The 17,058-nt window shown below is 35.6% G+C and overlaps 5 protein-coding genes across 6 annotated transcripts; 2 read left to right on the top strand and 3 right to left on the bottom strand.

Annotated features, from left to right (window-relative positions):
- The first annotated feature begins 823 nt into the window (after window positions 1-823).
- On the top strand, window positions 824-3,317 carry LOC132200074 (neurofilament medium polypeptide-like). Its single transcript, XM_059625268.1, has 5 exons — window positions 824-962; window positions 1,015-1,168; window positions 1,311-1,822; window positions 2,252-2,602; window positions 2,653-3,317. Exons 2-5 carry the CDS (start codon window positions 1,020-1,022, stop codon window positions 2,775-2,777), a joined length of 1,137 nt encoding a protein of 378 aa, XP_059481251.1. The 5' UTR covers window positions 824-962; window positions 1,015-1,019; the 3' UTR covers window positions 2,778-3,317.
- Window positions 2,927-9,546, bottom strand: LOC132200083 (PDZ domain-containing protein GIPC3). The gene is made up of 5 exons (XM_059625279.1): window positions 9,221-9,546; window positions 4,488-4,584; window positions 3,958-4,091; window positions 3,573-3,711; window positions 2,927-3,331 (listed from the first exon to the last, which is right to left on the bottom strand). The coding sequence occupies exons 1-5, from the start codon at window positions 9,452-9,454 to the stop codon at window positions 2,985-2,987; spliced, it is 951 nt and encodes a 316-aa protein (XP_059481262.1). The 5' UTR covers window positions 9,455-9,546; the 3' UTR covers window positions 2,927-2,984.
- Window positions 9,547-10,262: 716 nt separating this feature from the next.
- Window positions 10,263-11,259, bottom strand: LOC132192986 (uncharacterized). The gene is made up of 3 exons (XM_059613250.1): window positions 10,734-11,259; window positions 10,532-10,682; window positions 10,263-10,474 (listed from the first exon to the last, which is right to left on the bottom strand). Exons 1-3 carry the CDS (start codon window positions 10,764-10,766, stop codon window positions 10,263-10,265), a joined length of 396 nt encoding a protein of 131 aa, XP_059469233.1. The 5' UTR covers window positions 10,767-11,259.
- A 145-nt stretch (window positions 11,260-11,404) lies between these two features.
- LOC132193016 (transcription initiation factor TFIID subunit 12) lies at window positions 11,405-12,450 on the bottom strand. Its single transcript, XM_059613366.1, has 2 exons — window positions 12,135-12,450; window positions 11,405-11,744 (listed from the first exon to the last, which is right to left on the bottom strand). Exons 1-2 carry the CDS (start codon window positions 12,303-12,305, stop codon window positions 11,493-11,495), a joined length of 423 nt encoding a protein of 140 aa, XP_059469349.1. The 5' UTR covers window positions 12,306-12,450; the 3' UTR covers window positions 11,405-11,492.
- Window positions 12,451-13,769: 1,319 nt separating this feature from the next.
- On the top strand, window positions 13,770-17,037 carry LOC132192647 (serine hydroxymethyltransferase, mitochondrial). 2 transcript variants are annotated; one of them, XM_059612812.1, is made up of 11 exons: window positions 13,770-13,946; window positions 14,108-14,143; window positions 14,267-14,389; window positions 14,949-15,028; window positions 15,085-15,285; window positions 15,340-15,544; window positions 15,595-15,734; window positions 15,992-16,154; window positions 16,217-16,472; window positions 16,526-16,633; window positions 16,746-17,037. In XM_059612812.1, the coding sequence occupies exons 2-11, from the start codon at window positions 14,138-14,140 to the stop codon at window positions 16,874-16,876; spliced, it is 1,413 nt and encodes a 470-aa protein (XP_059468795.1). In that variant the 5' UTR covers window positions 13,770-13,946; window positions 14,108-14,137; the 3' UTR covers window positions 16,877-17,037. The 2 variants fall into 2 exon arrangements, with proteins under 2 accessions (XP_059468795.1, XP_059468723.1); XM_059612740.1 differs by lacking the exon at window positions 13,770-13,946 and having other exon boundaries at window positions 13,971-14,143.
- The last annotated feature ends 21 nt before the right edge of the window (window positions 17,038-17,058 follow it).

The raw sequence follows: 17,058 nt of genomic DNA, 5'->3' as shown, positions 1-17,058 counted from the left end.
CATTCCATATCATATGTGTATTCTCGATTTCTGTTCGGATCTAGATTTCACGCATATGTACGTTGTAAATGTCTTTAATTAAGAACACACCTATAAAAAGGTGGAAAATACACGCTAATGACAAAAGTACATTTAGGCTTAATCTAAGTTGGCTTGTAACAATTGTGGCACTCAATTATTAAATTAATGAAAAATCTTATAATTACTCTCTGCTGCGTTTTTGGTTCTTAATTAAATTAAATTTGAGATTTTTCAAAACACTTTTTTAGGGATAAGACACCGCCAGACTTTTACTTTGTCAGAGAGAAGTCGATGTTGCTGGGCTTTTGGGCACAAAATTCTTGTAATATACAAAATGCAAAAAAAATTATTAATTACTAATTTATCAAAAATTTATGTATCTCAAAATTTAATATTTACCAAAAAATTTGAATTTGTATCATTTTGATATTTATACGCACTTATTAAAATACAGGTGTAACAAGCAGAATGAAGCAGAAGATAAATGAACAGCTCTTTTTAACGTATCTCGTTATAGGCAGGGATTACCTTGTGATACACCAATAAACTTAATGCAACTAAAAATTTATTTTCCTGGCTGCAGCATAGTCCATGCTAAATTTTCCTCTGTAATATGCAAATTGCAATATGTTGTTGTTGTTGTTGTTTGTATTTTTTGGCTTTGGTGGTGACCATTCAGCCAGATCTAATTTAGGACAGGTCTAATTGGTTGGTAAATGTCGTGCTGCAGGGAAGATTGCAATAATATAAGCGAGCTCCGTCCAACTCCAAAATTCAAATGATAAGGCACGCCCCCTTCCCAGTCCCCACTTCTCTTTTGGCGCCAAACTGCTGCAATCATACGGTAAATAAACGGTCGCTGCAATTTTGCACATCCAAGAACTCAAATTCTACGGTTCTTCGAGCGATTTCGGCATTGATTTTGCCGAACAGTCGACAAAGTAAGTCTAAATGTACTTTTAAATCGATAATTCACGTCCTGATTTGCACAAGGCGCGATGGATTATCGACGACAAAACCGCAGCTGCCAGCCGTCAATGGGAGTCGGCGGAGGAAATACGAATGGCAACAGACCTTACGTCAAACTGGACAGGATCACGCAGATTCCGTCTCCGTTTCACAACTCAGGGCCTTCACCATACAGCAGGTAAAAATCTCATCTTTTTACACTAAATTAGAATTTAGAATGAAATTTCGGAACATTCAATATCTGTACAAAGATTTTCACCATTTTTATCTTTTTTAATATAATTGTCATTTCATAATTGTGTAATTCTCAAATTTTACAGACGCATGCCCTACGGCCATGGTCCTCCAACCCAGCCCATGCAGCACTTAGTCGGTTCTCCGTACCAGATCTTCTCGCCAAGAACTCAGCAGCAAAACTTTCCAGGTCTGCCTCCAGTGCCTCCGTACCCTTTTCACAACCTTGACCTGACTCCTCGTCGTCGCCAGGGCCCAGTGACCCGCAGCAAGAGTGCTCTCAGACCCACCAACAAGCAGTCCAGGCTGTCAGTCAAACCAGCTCCAAGACCGCAGCTCTCTACCAGAGCTGCACTGGCTCCATCCACAAGCAGACAGGAAAACAAACTGCCCAAACCAGCAGTGACCAAACAATCCAAGCCTCCGGAGAAAGCAGCTAAAGCAGTGGAGAAACAGAGCAAAGCAGCTGAAAAGCCAACAAAGCAGCCAGAAAAGCCAAGAAGGGAATCTTGGAAGCCGGAACCAACTCGGAGGAGGAGTTTGGCTCCTCTTGTCAGAAGTGGAACTGATTTCATTGAGAGGAACAAAATCAATGCTGGTAAACCATTCATTTGGGATGTTTATTGTGAAAATTATTTTATTCTACAATCACCAAATTGTAAAATGGTTAACTTCTTTTAAATTACTTTTTATATATAAGATAGAAAACTTTGCCTTTAGCCATATTTTTTGTACATTCCAATTAATATTAATATTTTCAATTTATTCTGTTGATCATAATAATTAAAACATAGTTTTTGCATTATTTGTTAATCTTACTGAATGCTTAATATCCTTGATTTAAAAAGAAATCTTTTGCAATAATTAAAAAGTCTTAAATTTGATTTTTTTCTTATTCAAAAATTAAATTAATTTTACTGTAAACTTTTCACTTTTCAACAACAAATTATTTATCATTTATTTTCTTTCTTTTTTATATCATCTAAAATTTTAATGTCATTTTTGTTTTTATCTTAATAATCCACAGCTCGAAGGAAGAGTGTGGACCCAAGCGCACTGAAAGATATGAAGACCACCAGGAGGCAGTCACTGCCCAGAATAGCCAAAGCAGTCAGAGTTGATCAGTCTGCCGAGCTTGAAGAGAAGCATCTCAAACCTAAAGTTGAAGAACCAGCAAAGTCGGAGCCTGAGCCTGGAGCAACTGTTGAAGAAGTCATCCAGGTGTCTGCTGAGAAACCCAAAGAACCAAAGGAAGATGAGGTAGACGAGGCTAAAGAAAATTTGCCTGAAGAGCCATCATCTCCAAAAAGAGCCAGGGTGGAAATTTCCGACGCCAAAGTCGATGAGCCAAACTCACCAGAACAACCCACCTCGCTCTGTAAATTTCAAATTTTTAAAGGGGAAACATAATTGAATTGTTTTTTGCAGTCCTCCAGTATCTGGACATTAAAAAGGAGGATCTGCCCAACATCGTAGCTGACTACGAAACTCAATCGGCTCCTGTGGTGACCAAAGAAAAGGAAAGCAAGAAGCAACGCTGTGCCATCATGTGAGTAAGTGCAAAGATTCACTTTTTTTTTGGTAAATTTTTATGGCACACTTACTAGCTCTATCCCTTTAATATCCACTTTTGTACAATTATGGACAAGTCAATATAATCGCATTTATTACTACACTTAAGTTAATATTAAACAATGACGTGTAATAAGAAGGAACTTGTTTAATTTACAAATAGTACAAAGAAAGACAATCGGGAAAGGTCACTTGAGTCTGCCGGCCCGGGCGTCTGTGATTGCACCCCACAGTTCGATGATAAAGTCGTCGGTGAATCCGAATTCCTCAAGGTCAGAGCCGTCGATGGCCTCTGCAAAGTCCATGCTGTTCTGAGTGCCCTTAGCTCGCTGCCAGATTTGCGAGGCAAGCTCCGAGTCGTTAATGCCCATAAACGATTCCAGCAGTTTATTAATGTTTTCAATGCCCGTTTGTTCTTGGTCGTCCGCCTGTTCCACCTCGGCTGTGCCATTGGCCTTGAAACGCAGCGTTTCTTTACCAGAACCATAGCCCTGTTTCTTTCCCTTTCTGGGGTCACCTCGGGGTCCAATGTTTGCTGAAAAATTTGATAGGATGAAAAATTAAATTTCTTTACAAAAGACTTTTCGAACACTTGTCAAATTTTTCGCAATAAAAATGTTAGAATTTTTACAATTTTCTAATAATTTAATTGAAAACTGCATTGAAATAATCAGTTTTTTCAAATTGTCATTAAATAAAATTAAATTGTTAAAAAATTCAGAAGCCTTTCATGATCAAAACCAAATTATTCTTCCAAGTTTTCAGAATTAACTTACAAAATCCAGCTTTAAGAGGTTCAACCAGACGCATCGTAAATGTGGTACCCTTGGGAATTTCTTTGAGCATCTTTGCCACTTCGAAGTGTCTGCGGCCGATCAGAACTTCGTCGTCAATCCTTTCAATGTGATCGCCAATCTGAAATTTTATTTCCAATTACTTTTCAATTTCTAATAAAATCTTTTTCTCTTTATCAATTGAAGGGCTACATGGCTTCCTACCTCAAACTTGTTCCGTCAAGGAATTTGCATTGAAATCGTGGACAAAGAAATCAAGTCATGTTACTTGTGAGTTTTTAATTTAATGAGACAAAAGAGGATTTTTTTTAATCTGACAAACTGGAAAAGAAGAGGGTGGAAGAGACGCCCTTGTGGGTCTTCTTACCTGGATATAACTCATGGAGTCAATAAGACTACCCTCTTTGATGCGTTTTATGAATGCGTAGCCAGCACCATTGTCTGTAATGGTCAGACCGAGCGCGTCTTCTGTCTTGGTTATTTGCACCTCTTTTGGCCGGCCTGCAATTTAAATAAATTAGAAAAAGCTTAAACAAACAAATTTCTCGTAGTTTTTAAAATAAAATAAAACTGTTCATTCTACTCAAATTAACAAATAATCAAATATATTATTTAGTTTTTTAATTTATATATATTTTATTACTGTCAAAATCTTCGCGCCATTTTTGGGATTTAAATCAAAATCAAAATAATTGTAACCAAAAATATATCTTTTAATTTTTGTTATGTATTTTATGGAGAGAACATTTTATGAACTAAACCTGTTATTTTTAAACTTGGGGAGCAGCAATATATTGATTATTAATTTATTAATAAACTTCATAATTATTTCTCCATTTACGAAATTATCATTTTCTTTTTCATTATAATTGGTTAATTGAAAAATAAAATTTTAACCTTTTCTGTGAACAAATATGAAGTCGTCTAGTCCAATTTGTCCGCCCAGCAACTTGTTCATGTCCACTTTGTGCGTGTTCAACGTGCAGAAGAGAATCTGGAATGAAAAATGATTTGTGTAATATTATTAACGGGACCGAATTAGTTGCATAAGAGAATCTCGTTAAAACCTTTAAGAGGCATAGCAAGTGCGGTACCGACTCAGCTGCAACTCATGCTAATTATTTCCCGAGCCCCGTTTCTCCACACGTTAAACTAAATTCCTAATTAAAAATGCAGTGCAGCAAATTCACATGAATTATTTTGTTAAAAAATCTACTTTCAAAGAAGATTTGAACTGGAACCAATGTAACGCTTTAAAAAAATTTGATTCGTTTTCCATGAGAATATTTGGTCCAGCAGTTTTTTTAATTGTAACAAAAGTTTCCTCAAACATGAACCGGCTAAAATATTTTTCCATTTTTTAATAAATTAAAATTTAACAAAAAGTTAACTAATTGCAACTACCACATAATTCCAATGACCTCATCCCGAGTGCATCTTTCTCGGTGCGGAGATGAGCGATTCACGTTTGCTTGCAACCAGCCAGAATGGCAATTTAAACGGCCTAACGGTAAACCACCTGCCTACAGACTCCAGCGGAGAGAATCAGGAGCATGAGACGCGCTTTTCTTTCAGTCGCAGCCGTGGACTCTCTTTAGGGTAACATATAATTTGGTTTTGGACAGGTTTTGGAACAGTTGGCAAACTAATCAACCTCAAGAATTTCCATCCAGTAAAAACCGCAATGCATTTAATATATTTTCCGGATCTTGCATTTTTTATTGCAAAAAATTAGAGGAAGAAAAATGATCATTTACATTTTTTGCCGATTTTTAAAGTCTTGTTTAATATTATTATTATTTTAATTTTTGTGACAAATTGACATATTTCAAAAATTCATTTTAATTTTAATCAAATATAAAATTTTCATCCAACTGAATTTACTGGACTTGGAAAAAATAATAAAATAAACTTCATACAGAGTAGTCTTCAAAAGACTGAAAATATTTTTTTTAATGGCTATAAATGAAAGGAAATTTCCAATTAATTTAATTTTACTGAAATGTGAATTGAACTTTAACAAAACTGAAGGCATGAAGCTTTTGACACAATTTCAGTGTTTAACAATTTTTTAGTTGATATATTGTGGGGTTTTTTCTCTCATTTGAGATTTGCAACCTAACTCGACCAACTGACAATGAGAACCTTTTTAAATTCCTAACCATTTCTTCACTTTATTAATCGATTTCTTAATTACTACTGATTAAAATGTGTTTATAATTTGAGGCAATCGTCACTGGGCCCAAATAACACTCGAGATTGCCGGCGACTCTGTGTGCTTATCAAAGTGCGACGTCCTTGCCAACTCTCGAACTAGCTGTATTTGTGTGTGCAGGTTTCATTTTCACCGACTTCCCTCGCCAGTTAACAAATTTGTGCTTTTAATTACGCGCGCCGTGACATCAAAGGGCGTATGAAAAAATGATTTTGTTTCACTTTTCACGCACTAAGAGAATCAAACACGCAGCCTTGACACAATTACAAAATTTATCAAAGCGCAGCGACAGAAATATAAAAAAAGGACTCAATCGATGCCACTTTTTCACGCTCATTCAGCCGAAAAGAAAATCTTGCTCTTTCGGGGAAGCCTTCCAACTCGCGCACGGAGTTCTACAAAACGATTATCTACACTTTTCAAGTGCTGTGCACTGCGGCGCGGCCATTGTTTCGCTTGTTTATACATTCAACAACTGCTAGTTCCTTATTTCGCAAATGACGCAACTCTTTTGTCGATTTCTTTCCTGCATTTATTAAAAGCAATCACATTTAACTTGTCAGCACAGATTGCATTGCATCACTCCAGCTGACCAGTGTGTTTAATTTATTTTTCAAAGAGATGATTTAATTATTTGCTTGTAAAATATCCCCTTTTAAATAAAGATAATATTGAATAATAAATAATGATTGCTGCGATAATACAATATAATATATTACCACTAAAAACATTTGTTCATAGAAAAACGTTCGAACAACAAAATTTTGATGGAATAGTGGATAAAATCGTGAAAACGACACAAATTTAAATGCTCTGAAGCTAAAATCTGCTTTCAAGCAACTGAGATACTTTCAATTTTTAAATTTCGCCCATGATATGAAACGGAGCAAAAATAAAATTAAGTTAAGTTTTTTAATGAAGGGAAAAAATGAGTTGGAGGCACCACTGGTTGGAGCTCAATATATGGATTTTTTCTATCCACTTTTTCTTTGTAATACTCATTTTTATATTTTATAATCACAAAGTGCTATTTAAATACATAAAAATTACTCATATATCACAGTAATTACAAATTTTAAAGATTTCTTTTGCAATTCCATACAATTATAAAAATTCTTGAATTTTCCTGCATCAAAATCAACAATTCTTGAAAAAATCTTCCTCGAGGTCTTAGCGGAACTAATTTTGCTCAAAGTGGAAAGTGAATCTCAAACCAAACGCTAACTATCCTTTGTTAGATAATCGCAGACGGTGAATTTCCTGATGTCAGTTTTCTATTCCGCTCTTTGTGCGCTCTCTCACCTTTTAGTTCACTCGCGATAAAAATTGCGCTGTTTTATATTTACAATCGGGTGCGCGCATTTAACGCCACATAAGCGGGCGGCGAATGGCTCATGTTTCGATACGGAGAGAAATTGAAGTGAATAACTGGTGCACTGAACTGGCCCCTGCGCGAAACAAGTGGCCGTGCTTCCTCTCGGCGGAAGCGTCCTCCGCCATCAGGTTCGGAGCAGGTGGGGGCCGCAAAATGCTTCACTATTTTTTTCAGAAATATATGGACCGACCGCACCCACTGCACCAATTTCCCCTAGATTCCAATTAAAATGATCGATAATGACTAAACTTTTAATCAACTGAATAAATGACAGAAACATAAAAAAATATTACAAATGAAATAAATTTAATGTTCAACAGTCTAATGTCTAATGGTAAAAAATAACTTTGTTGAAAGTTGAAATTAAAATAAGAGAGTAATTACAATTTTTAACGCAAACGCATAAAGTTATATAAATTGTTAAGACTGCTCGACATTAAATTTACAATTGAACTTAAATAAAAACTCACAGCTTGATGAAAAAACTCGTGAATTAAGAATGGACTTCAAGAGAAACTCCATAAAACCCTTTTCTAAAATATTAATTTAAACTAGACCATAATTTTCATAATGAAGCTCAACTTAATTCATGCTTCTGTTTAAATGTTGCGAATAAAAACAAAATAATTCAGGGAATGCTCTCGTTTGCAACTTTCATCAAAGATAATAGTTCGCTCGGCCTGCTTTATCTCCGATCGTTTTGATGCATCACATATAGTTGGAGAAAAGAAAAGCTCGCAATAAACGGGAGCTCTGAATTGCAGCTCAATAATTGTGAAAACGCGCCCAATTAGTATTATACAGCTTCAATAAGGTTCATTTTTTTTATCGAGAATACCACGGTGATGATGCGTCGCGCGCCGAACGCAGATAAGATAGCGTGCAATAGGGACACACTATACTTTTAACGCAAATCGCTACCTGCTTGACGAGCTGCTTTTTGGGCGGAGAACAAATCCAATAAATACATCAAGCTTTTATAGACTTATGGGGAGCTCGTTTGCTCCGCGGCGCATTTCATAGATAAAAACGTCACATTTTGTGAAACAAATTAGGCAAAGAGTTTAGTGCGAATTAATCATTAGATTGACAACCTTGCCTTAGATAAAACGACGTTTTAGTTTTGAAATTGGTGATGCGAGATTATAATAGTGATTTCTATACCAATTTAGTATTTTTTTATTAATGACTGCGAGTTTTTTTTACTTGTTTCTCACAAAAATTTGCAAAAAGCTTGCATGACAAAGAGACAATGATGCAGCGAAATTTTCTCATCAACTAATTAGTTACGGTAAACGTACAGGCGCAAAATTTGTTGGTTGCACGTCCGAATTTTCGCGAGCTTTTGGAGATAAGAGTAAAGATTAGACTTTACGAGTACGGGAATTAAAAAAAGAAACATTTTTCAAGCTGCATGGCGACAAGAGAAAAATAATCAGTAAATGAGTAATCTTGTAATTAAAATTCATTTAAAAAAATCCAATTTAATATTTACAAATTGAATCTACTGTAATAAATGATAAACTGTTTTGTTACTCCATAACCATTTTAAAAATAATTATTGAATTAGAATCATTCGAGTAAAACAAGGGATTTTTTGTGTTATATAGCATAAAAAAATTGTTGTATTGGTATAAATTATTTGATCAAAACGTGTTATTTTTAGTGCTAGCTCTTGAACAACAAAAAACTGCAAAAAATTCTTATAACCTGAAGAACAATCACGTAATTCAAGATTTTTTTATTTTTAGATTATGGAATTTAAAACAAAATTGAAAATCGTGTCTTTTGGAATGAGTTTTCAAAAAAAGAAATAAAAATTATCAATAATTGAAATAAGTAGAACAATAAAATTAAAATGATTTAAAAGTCATAGAAAATATAATGTAAAAATAATATTTTTTTTTTTTTTAATTTTTGATTTGATTTTGGAACAACTCCGTTTTCCTCAGTTTTCATTAATTTTTCCAGAACGTACGAAAAAGTTAATTTCTATATAAAGAAAAAAAAACGGAAATTATAATTTAAATTTGCTCTCACATCGTCAATAGGAAAGTCGTAGCACTCTGCGATTTTGGCGTAGAGCTCCTTCACGTTTCCGAAACCTGAGATGAGTCCCGTGGGCGACCCTTGCGCCTGCTGGCAGTGGAAGACGAGTTGGGGCCGCTGCACGGGGGCAGGGGGCGCGGGCACCGACGGCGGCGCCGGCAGCGGCCCTTTGGTGTTGTGGTTCTCGTCGCCCTGCTTGCTGCGGGCCGAGCGCTTCTTGAACATGGTTCGCTCTGCACGGTCCCAGAAAAGGTACGAAACGGCCAGAGGTATGTATAGCAAGCAACGGACCCCTCCGGTTTGCTCGTCACGCTACAAAGCACTGTGACCGCCGAGCCAGAGCCGCCGAGCACCGAGCGAACCAGCGCCACCTGTCCTGCCCCCGATGCAGCCAACGGCCCTGCTTCAATGTGCAAATTATGTTAAAATCTAATTTGTAAATTGAAACAAATGATCTCATAAAAAATATTTGTTTTCTTCTTCTTATAAATACTTAATTTTCTATATTAAGAACATTATTCAGAATTAAAATCATAATTTTAATTGTTTCTTACATTTCCTAAATTAATGCCTAAAAATTGGTTACTCCTTATATACTGCACAATTAGTTATCAAGCATTTGCAGCTAAAATTAGTAAATTTCTATTTAATTTTTACACTAGTTTGCTTCCTATTTTATTGAAAAAAAAAATTCTTTTTAAATAATATTTTCTTCCATTCAGATTTAACTGTAATCCAATTACAAGAATATTAAAATATGCAAGAGTTGATTTAACTCCATAAATCTCTAAAGATAAGAAAAATTCCCTAGAAATAATGGGGGATGATATTCACATGCTAAGTTAGCACCAGCAAATCCCATAAGAAAGTTATAGCATGTGAATTAATATCTCCCATTATTTTTAGATGTAATATTTAAATTTTTTTCTCAATTAAAAAACTACTCAATTTATATTTTTTTATCAAGAGGCCACTGCATTTTTTTCAAACTGAAGTATCATTTAAAAAAAAAAAAAAATTAACAAATGTATTTCTAATAAACTGGTTCGAAGAGAACGTTGATTCTGAGCCACTTGATGAGGTTGCCGTACCAAGGCAGCTGAGGCTCTCGGACATAAATCACATGCTGTGGAGTGACCTGGAGCCACTGCCAAACATTGCGCACCCAACTCTGACCCTCGGTCACGTTGTATGGACTGGGCACCTCATCTTCACCAACGCCCTCGTCAGTGTCAAAGTGGTGGTCTTATGAATATCAAATATCAGTCATAAAAAAATTCTTGCAAAATTTTAAATGTCTACCGTGACGGTCGTGCAGTTCATCGTCACCTTCATGTGCCTCGTATTGGTCCACATGGTTATGATCTTCCTCGTGAGTCTCGTGACCTTCTGAAGGGTGAGATGATGCGTCCTGATTATTTGCTGGAAAGCCCAGAACTACTTCTGCGACCAGCTAAAGAAAGATTTAATAAAATCTTAAATTTTCTCAAATTAATAAAAGTACTAGGGTCAGCAGCATCAACCAGACCAACTTCATGGTGAGAAGTGTTTATCCAAAGATTCTCTCAAAAGATTCTTTGTGGAGATTCAAACAGAAGCAGTTAAAAAATTTTGGTTTCAGTATTTTTTTCTAACAGTGAATTTTTAAAGCAATTGTTGAAGTACTAAAATAATCAAAAACAAATTGTTGCTCATACTGTTGAATCAAGGTCTTGATCATTTCTCGCATTTTGGATTAAAAATTTTTTAGTACTTTTCTAAATAAAGTTTTTTTAACAGGTAATAATTTTGAATCATAAATTTAAAAAACGGAGTAGAAAATGGTACAAATCGTCGTAAATAAAAGAAACAGATGAAATGTGACAATTTTAAGAGATTTGGTGGATTTTAGATGGTTTATGAAATATTTCAATAAAAACTGACATTGAATGGACTCATAATACTACAAATAAAAAACAATGACTTAAAAAAAAAAACAGGCTTAAGTCTCTTATCATCCCATCAAATGAGAATATTTCCTTTACTTTTCTTGTCAAAAATAAAATTGTTTTTAAGATTTCTCAGGTTGAGAGTTAGAATTTGAAATGTCAAATAAAATATTAGTTTTTAACAAGACTAATAAAAAATTTTAAATTATTTTAATAAGGTCAATTATTTAGAAAAGGAGAATCCGAGCATTTTAAAAAATCTTACAAGTTCCATCTCATTTATTGTGTTATCCAGCAAAAACAAGACACGGAAAGAAAAGAGCCGGAAATCGATCTCAGTACTTCTTGAGAGTTTTTCTGATGAGCGCCAGCCTCTGCTTGTGGGCCTCGGTGACCGGGGCCCTTTTGTAGGGACGAAGCTCGTCGGTGCCGAAGCCAGGTGTCCACATGTTCCAGTTGCGTTCCAGGTGCAGCTGCACGTCCTTGACCTCAACAGTGGTCGCCTTGCGGTGCTTGGCCAGGAGGCAGGCGGCGCTCACCGTGTTCTCCACAAACTCATCGGCCAGCTGCACCAGAATTTCCTCAACCTGCAATTCGGATGATTCAAATAAGTACAAAAGTCTGATCCTCGAAATGGACAAAAATTATACAAATTGTTACATTGAAATCTAAAATTTGTGTTTAATTTGTCCAAAATATGTTGAAATATCAACAGCTTTTGATCAAATCAAAATAATTTTGAAAAAACAAAATTTTTAATTAAAAAATAAAAGCGTAGGATTTTTTCAGATTTTAAAAAGTCGCTTAAATAATAAAACCTGATGCTTACAATTATGAAAACATTATCCTACAAAATAAATTAAATTTTCAGAAATTGAAAATGAGGCCAATATCAGTTATATTTTCCCACCAAAACCAAATAATTTTATTAATTTTTTTTGTTAAATCAGGTTTCGGTTATTGATAAGGTGATTGACCTCTTCGTCGAGTTGTTCGGCAGGGTCGACCTCGCGCACCAGGTCCTGCAGCCTGGGCCTCGAGAGGAGCACGTCGCTGAGGACGGTCTGCGTCTTGGCCGGCGTGATTTGCGCCAGCGGAGGCACCGGCGCCGACTCGCCGCCGGTGCCCGCGGGCGCCGAAGACGCCATCAATCAAACATCAACTGCCGTCGGCAGCCGATTCCACTCGCCGATACGCACTTGGACGCCGAAATCACCCTGGAATGCAGCGTTGTTTGTTCTTCGCCGTTCGCTGCTGTTTTGATTGGCGACCACTCGTGATTTCCGCGTCCACTCTGCCATCTAGCGGAGAATATGTCATTACAAAAGATACGAAAATGTTGTGGCGCGAATCGGTGCTGCAATAAAATTTAATTTTTTCTAGCAAAATTTAAAATAAAAATTGCTAATATTTAAAATTCGATATGATTTCCACATAGAAAGTATAAGAAAGTTCATGAAATAAATTATAAAATTTAAAAAAGGTTAATTTAACTAATGTATGAAAAATAAAATATAAATGCGGTTTGGTAAAATTATAAAGCATTTTTAATCTTTAATCTTATAGAAGAGCTAGATTTTAATTTAATTTTCTATACTTATTCTCAATTTCTTATCAGATAAAAAATTAAGGTCTAATATTTTGAAATTAATAATTAAATTGAAAATATAAAATATTTAATTTTAATTGATAAAAATCCTTTATAAATTTTAAATCTTATATCTGAGAGCTGGCCAAAGTAAAAAAATATGAATAATTTATTTTCAATTTTTAAAATAATATGTACATACAGAAGAGTGTACGCTTTTTTGTGTAAAATAAAGAATATTATAATTTTTGCGTGACTTATTATAGTCCTTCCTTTTATTTGCAGTAATTTATTTCAAATAATAAAATGGCAAAAAAGATTCTATGAGAAAGGAAAGTTTTGATTGTTAGTGTTTATTAATCAGAAACTCCAAAATCTTAAATCTTAATTTTAGGTTTTTTAATCGTGGTGGAAGAAAGTATACTATTTTGAGAAATTTCTCTTACTAGCATAGGCAACTAATAATTGTAGACAAAACCGGACGAAACACAAAATAATTAAAATATTGAGAGCTACAACAAAAACTTTTTAGTTTGATGAGTTTTTGTGTGTAATATTATATCCATTTTTCACTTTTTCGTATTTGTAAAGTAAATAGAGAGATTGATAATTATTTCCTATGTAAAATTTTACTATTTACTACATACTTTTTTATTTTCGCATGTGGATATATTAAATTAAACAGATTGACACTACTTACAATGAATACTGCACACTTTATTTCCATAATTTAAGAAAAATGAGACTTAGTTGTTCCTAATTAATACCCGATTTGAAAATTAAAATATTTTATTTTGTAAATCATCGTCTTTGTTTTAGTTTTTTGTGATAAATTTTCGGTGTCAGTACAATTTTCAATTTTAAGTGAAAATTTAATAACAACAAATTAAACGTACTTTTTTGTTCTCTTTCACAGAATAATATTCACTCACAACGGGGTGCTCCCCCCACATGCCGTTCTCCCTCCACAAGTTGAAAAATCACATGGTTCGCTCCCTCCAGAGTGTGGTGTTTGTCCGGTTGCCTACTGCCCGCTGTTCGCTTGCCGCTTTTCTCCGAAGAAGAAGTGCGATAATAATTTGTTTCGCTGCTGCTGAAGAAGAAATCTCGATCTGTCGGACCGCAACGATTGATCACAGTGCTGCTCCGCTTATTGTTCCGTGACGTCACTGCGAAGTGGACTGTCCTTTCGAGGTCAAAGGTTAATTTGAAAAACATTTCACATACATGCGGCGGCGGGGTTGGCTTTGGTGCTTTATCTCTGTGCGGCTCTTCTCTCTCTCCCATCCGATCTGAATCGGATTAAAAATCGCCTGTAAATCGGATTTACTCAACATCGTATTTATGATTCGTATTTTTCAGCGAGTGTTGAAGCAAGTTGCTCCTGTCACCATGGCGGTGAGTTTGATTAAAAATTCAGCTCCTAAAATTCGCCTCTCGGGTTTGACGAGAGAGCTACGAAATTATCTCGACCGCTACACATCTTATTTGGTGCCTAATTTTGCGTCGCAATTTTCCCAGGCTCGACCTGCATCTGCCTGGACCGGCAATGAGGCTCTTAAAGATGATGACCCTGAAATGTACAAGTTGGTCAACGAAGAGAAACGCCGCCAGGTTACTGGTTTGGAGCTGATTGCTTCCGAGGTATCTTTAATTGTTTTCTCTCAAACAGATTTTTTTTGTCAAAAATAATTACCATGTTTAAGTAATTTGAAAGAAATGTGGAATTTAAAGTGCCCATTGGAAAGAATTGAAAATTTAATTCATCTTTAAAAATTTTTCACCTGATTATTATGTAACTTTTTAATTTTTTTCCAAGCGCAGTAATTTTTTAAATTTAATTTTGTTGTTGAAACTTTAAAAAAAAATTAATCAATGAGAGAGATGAGAGAATTAGACAATAATTTATCTTTGTACTTTGAACTTGCCAATTTTTGATTAAAAAAACTAATTCCATTTAAAACTAATTATTCAGTACTTATTTAAATGAGTACAGCATCATGTTGGCTAATGCCGGTGTGGAAATTTACTTGACACTAGTTTGACCTTGTGGCAAAAGTGCAGTTGACGATAAAAACAATCTGCGTCAGGCGCTCATCCCACTGTTTATTTATTAATATTTTTTTATTACCTCAGGAAACCTGTTCCTTTTTATTGCAAATTGGACAAGATGTATTCTTACTCTTTTCCTTATTATTTGCAGAATTTCTGCAGTAAAGCTGCCTTAGAGGTGCTTGGCTCGTGCCTTAACAACAAATACTCTGAAGGATACCCTGGCCAAAGGTGACTTCAATCTTCCTTTTTCAATTAACTTGATTTATTTTTCTTTTATTTTTTAGATATTATGGAGGAACGGAGGTCATCGACAAGATTGAGCTCTTGTGCCAGAAGCGTGCCCTGGATGCCTTCAACCTTGACCCGGCCAAGTGGGGTGTCAACGTCCAACCCTACTCCGGGTCACCTGCGAATTTCGCAGCCTACACTGCGGTGCTCAAGCCCCACGACCGCATCATGGGTCTTGATCTTTCCGATGGCGGACAGTAATTAATTTTATAAATTGGAATTAAAAATTTTATTTGAAAAAAAAATCAAAGCTTGACTCATGGATTTATGACGGCCGACAAGCGTGTGTCTGCAACGTCGGTTTACTTTGAGTCGATGCCCTACAAATTGGACCCTTCCACTGGGTTGATCGACTATGAAGCCTTGCGTAAATCTGCCATTCTTTTCAAGCCAAAGGTCATCATTGCCGGAACGTCTGCATACTCAAGACTGCTAGACTACAAGAAATTCAGAGAGGTAGTCAAATTTTTTAAATTTATTGCTGCATTTGCTGAATATTTGTGCAGATTTGTGACGAAGTTCAAGCCTATTTGTTGAGTGACATGGCTCACATTTCCGGACTGGTTGCTGCCGGTGTCATTCCATCGCCATTCGAGTATTCTGACATTGTCACAACAACCACTCATAAGACTCTTCGCGGTGCAAGGTGAATTTTTCATTGAAGTTATCACTGTTGAAATTGAATTTAAAATTAATTTAGATTAAATGAACTCATTTGGAATATTATTCAAGTTACTCAAGATAAACAAAACATTTTTTTATTAATAATTTTGAAAACTTAGAAGAAAAAATTCCGTAATTTGTACCCATAGCAGGAATTAGTAAAATTATTTTCATTGAAAATTTAAAAATAAATTTTGTCTCTTAAATCTGTTTTAAATAATTTTTCACCCAAATATTCAGATCAGGAATGATCTTCTTCCGTCGTGGCGAGAGAGGCGTCGACAAAGCCGGAAAGCCTATTATCTACGACCTGGAAACTCGAGTCAACTCGGCTGTATTCCCCTCTCTCCAGGGCGGTCCTCACAACCACGCCATCGGAGCAGTCGCTGTTGCTCTTAAACAGGTAACTTTTAATAATCCAAAGAATTAAAATCTCATGTTGTAATATAATATAATTTTTTTTAGGCCCTGTCACCGGAATTCAAAGAGTACCAGCAGCAAGTGCTGAAAAACGCAAAGGCCATGGCTGCTGCCCTTTTGGCCAAAGGTCACACACTGGTCTCAGGAGGCACTGACAACCACCTCCTTCTGTGGGATTTGCGCCCTCTTGGCCTTGACGGAGCTAGGGCCGAGGCTGTGTGCAACAGGGTAAGCCTCACTGTCAACAAGAACACTTGCCCTGGAGATAAGAGTGCACTGACCCCTGGAGGACTGAGACTTGGTACTTTTTAAAGTTATTAGTATTTTAAAAAATTACGCAATTGAAAATTTTAGGCGCTCCGGCTTTGACGTCAAGAAATTTTACTGAGAAAGATTTTGAAACTGTTGTTGCTCTGCTTGACCGGGCTGTCAAAATTGCTACCGAGGTCAAGGCTGTTTGCGGTGAGCCTTATTTTTATCTTTAATCAATATTTACAATTTATTACCAAATTGGGACCTGGAAATATATTTAATTTAAAAAAAGTTGCTGTTATAAATTTACTTCTATTTGCAGGACCTAAAGTGAAAGACTTCAAAGATTTCTTGGACAGCGATGCAGCCACCATCAAGAAAATGGAATTGCTGAAGGCTGAGGTGAATGAATTTGCTTCCAAATTCCCAATGCCAGGTTTCGAAGATCACTAAGTGTCTCAATCTCAACCCCAGGTGGTGGTGTTTAGAAAACATTATTTTTGTATGAGAGATTTTTAAACTCATCAGCACAAAATCAAACAATATTGTTACCAACATTCCTGCGTAATGCAAACAAGTGCCATTAAATAATAATTTACTATTGGGCAAATAAATTGTTTGTTTCAATAACCGAG

The sequence above is a fragment of the Neocloeon triangulifer genome, unplaced genomic scaffold (assembly GCF_031216515.1).
Source record: "Neocloeon triangulifer isolate White Clay Creek 2 clone unplaced genomic scaffold, ASM3121651v1 ptg000001l, whole genome shotgun sequence".
NCBI lineage: Eukaryota > Metazoa > Arthropoda > Insecta > Ephemeroptera > Baetidae > Neocloeon > Neocloeon triangulifer.
The sequence above is the reverse complement of the archived record's forward strand: the minus strand, read 5'-3'. Positions and strand labels throughout refer to the sequence as shown.

Excerpts from the sequence above, each read along its gene's own strand:
- LOC132193016 (XM_059613366.1), bottom strand. The coding sequence starts at position 12,305 with ATGGCGTCTTCGGCGCCCGCGGGCACCGGCGGCGAGTCGGCGCCGGTG. Across the intron at positions 11,745-12,134 it reads CCGAACAACTCGACGAAGAG|GTTGAGGAAATTCTGGTGCA; the intron begins GTCAATCACCTT and ends TCCGAATTGCAG.
- LOC132200083 (XM_059625279.1), bottom strand. The coding sequence starts at position 9,454 with ATGTTCAAGAAGCGCTCGGCCCGCAGCAAGCAGGGCGACGAGAACCAC. Across the intron at positions 4,092-4,487 it reads CATATTTGTTCACAGAAAAG|GCCGGCCAAAAGAGGTGCAA; the intron begins GTTAAAATTTTA and ends TTTAAATTGCAG. Across the intron at positions 3,332-3,572 it reads ACCTCTTAAAGCTGGATTTT|CAAACATTGGACCCCGAGGT; the intron begins GTAAGTTAATTC and ends CAAATTTTTCAG.
- LOC132200074 (XM_059625268.1), top strand. The coding sequence starts at position 1,020 with ATGGATTATCGACGACAAAACCGCAGCTGCCAGCCGTCAATGGGAGTC. Across the intron at positions 1,169-1,310 it reads GGGCCTTCACCATACAGCAG|ACGCATGCCCTACGGCCATG; the intron begins GTAAAAATCTCA and ends CAAATTTTACAG. Across the intron at positions 2,603-2,652 it reads AGAACAACCCACCTCGCTCT|TCCTCCAGTATCTGGACATT; the intron begins GTAAATTTCAAA and ends TGTTTTTTGCAG.
- LOC132192647 (XM_059612740.1), top strand. The coding sequence starts at position 14,090 with ATGATTCGTATTTTTCAGCGAGTGTTGAAGCAAGTTGCTCCTGTCACC. Across the intron at positions 15,286-15,339 it reads GATCTTTCCGATGGCGGACA|CTTGACTCATGGATTTATGA; the intron begins GTAATTAATTTT and ends AAAAAATCAAAG. Across the intron at positions 16,155-16,216 it reads TCGCTGTTGCTCTTAAACAG|GCCCTGTCACCGGAATTCAA; the intron begins GTAACTTTTAAT and ends AATTTTTTTTAG.
- LOC132192986 (XM_059613250.1), bottom strand. The coding sequence starts at position 10,766 with ATGAAGTTGGTCTGGTTGATGCTGCTGACCCTA. Across the intron at positions 10,683-10,733 it reads GGTTGATGCTGCTGACCCTA|CTGGTCGCAGAAGTAGTTCT; the intron begins GTACTTTTATTA and ends ATCTTTCTTTAG. Across the intron at positions 10,475-10,531 it reads TGAACTGCACGACCGTCACG|ACCACCACTTTGACACTGAC; the intron begins GTAGACATTTAA and ends GATATTCATAAG.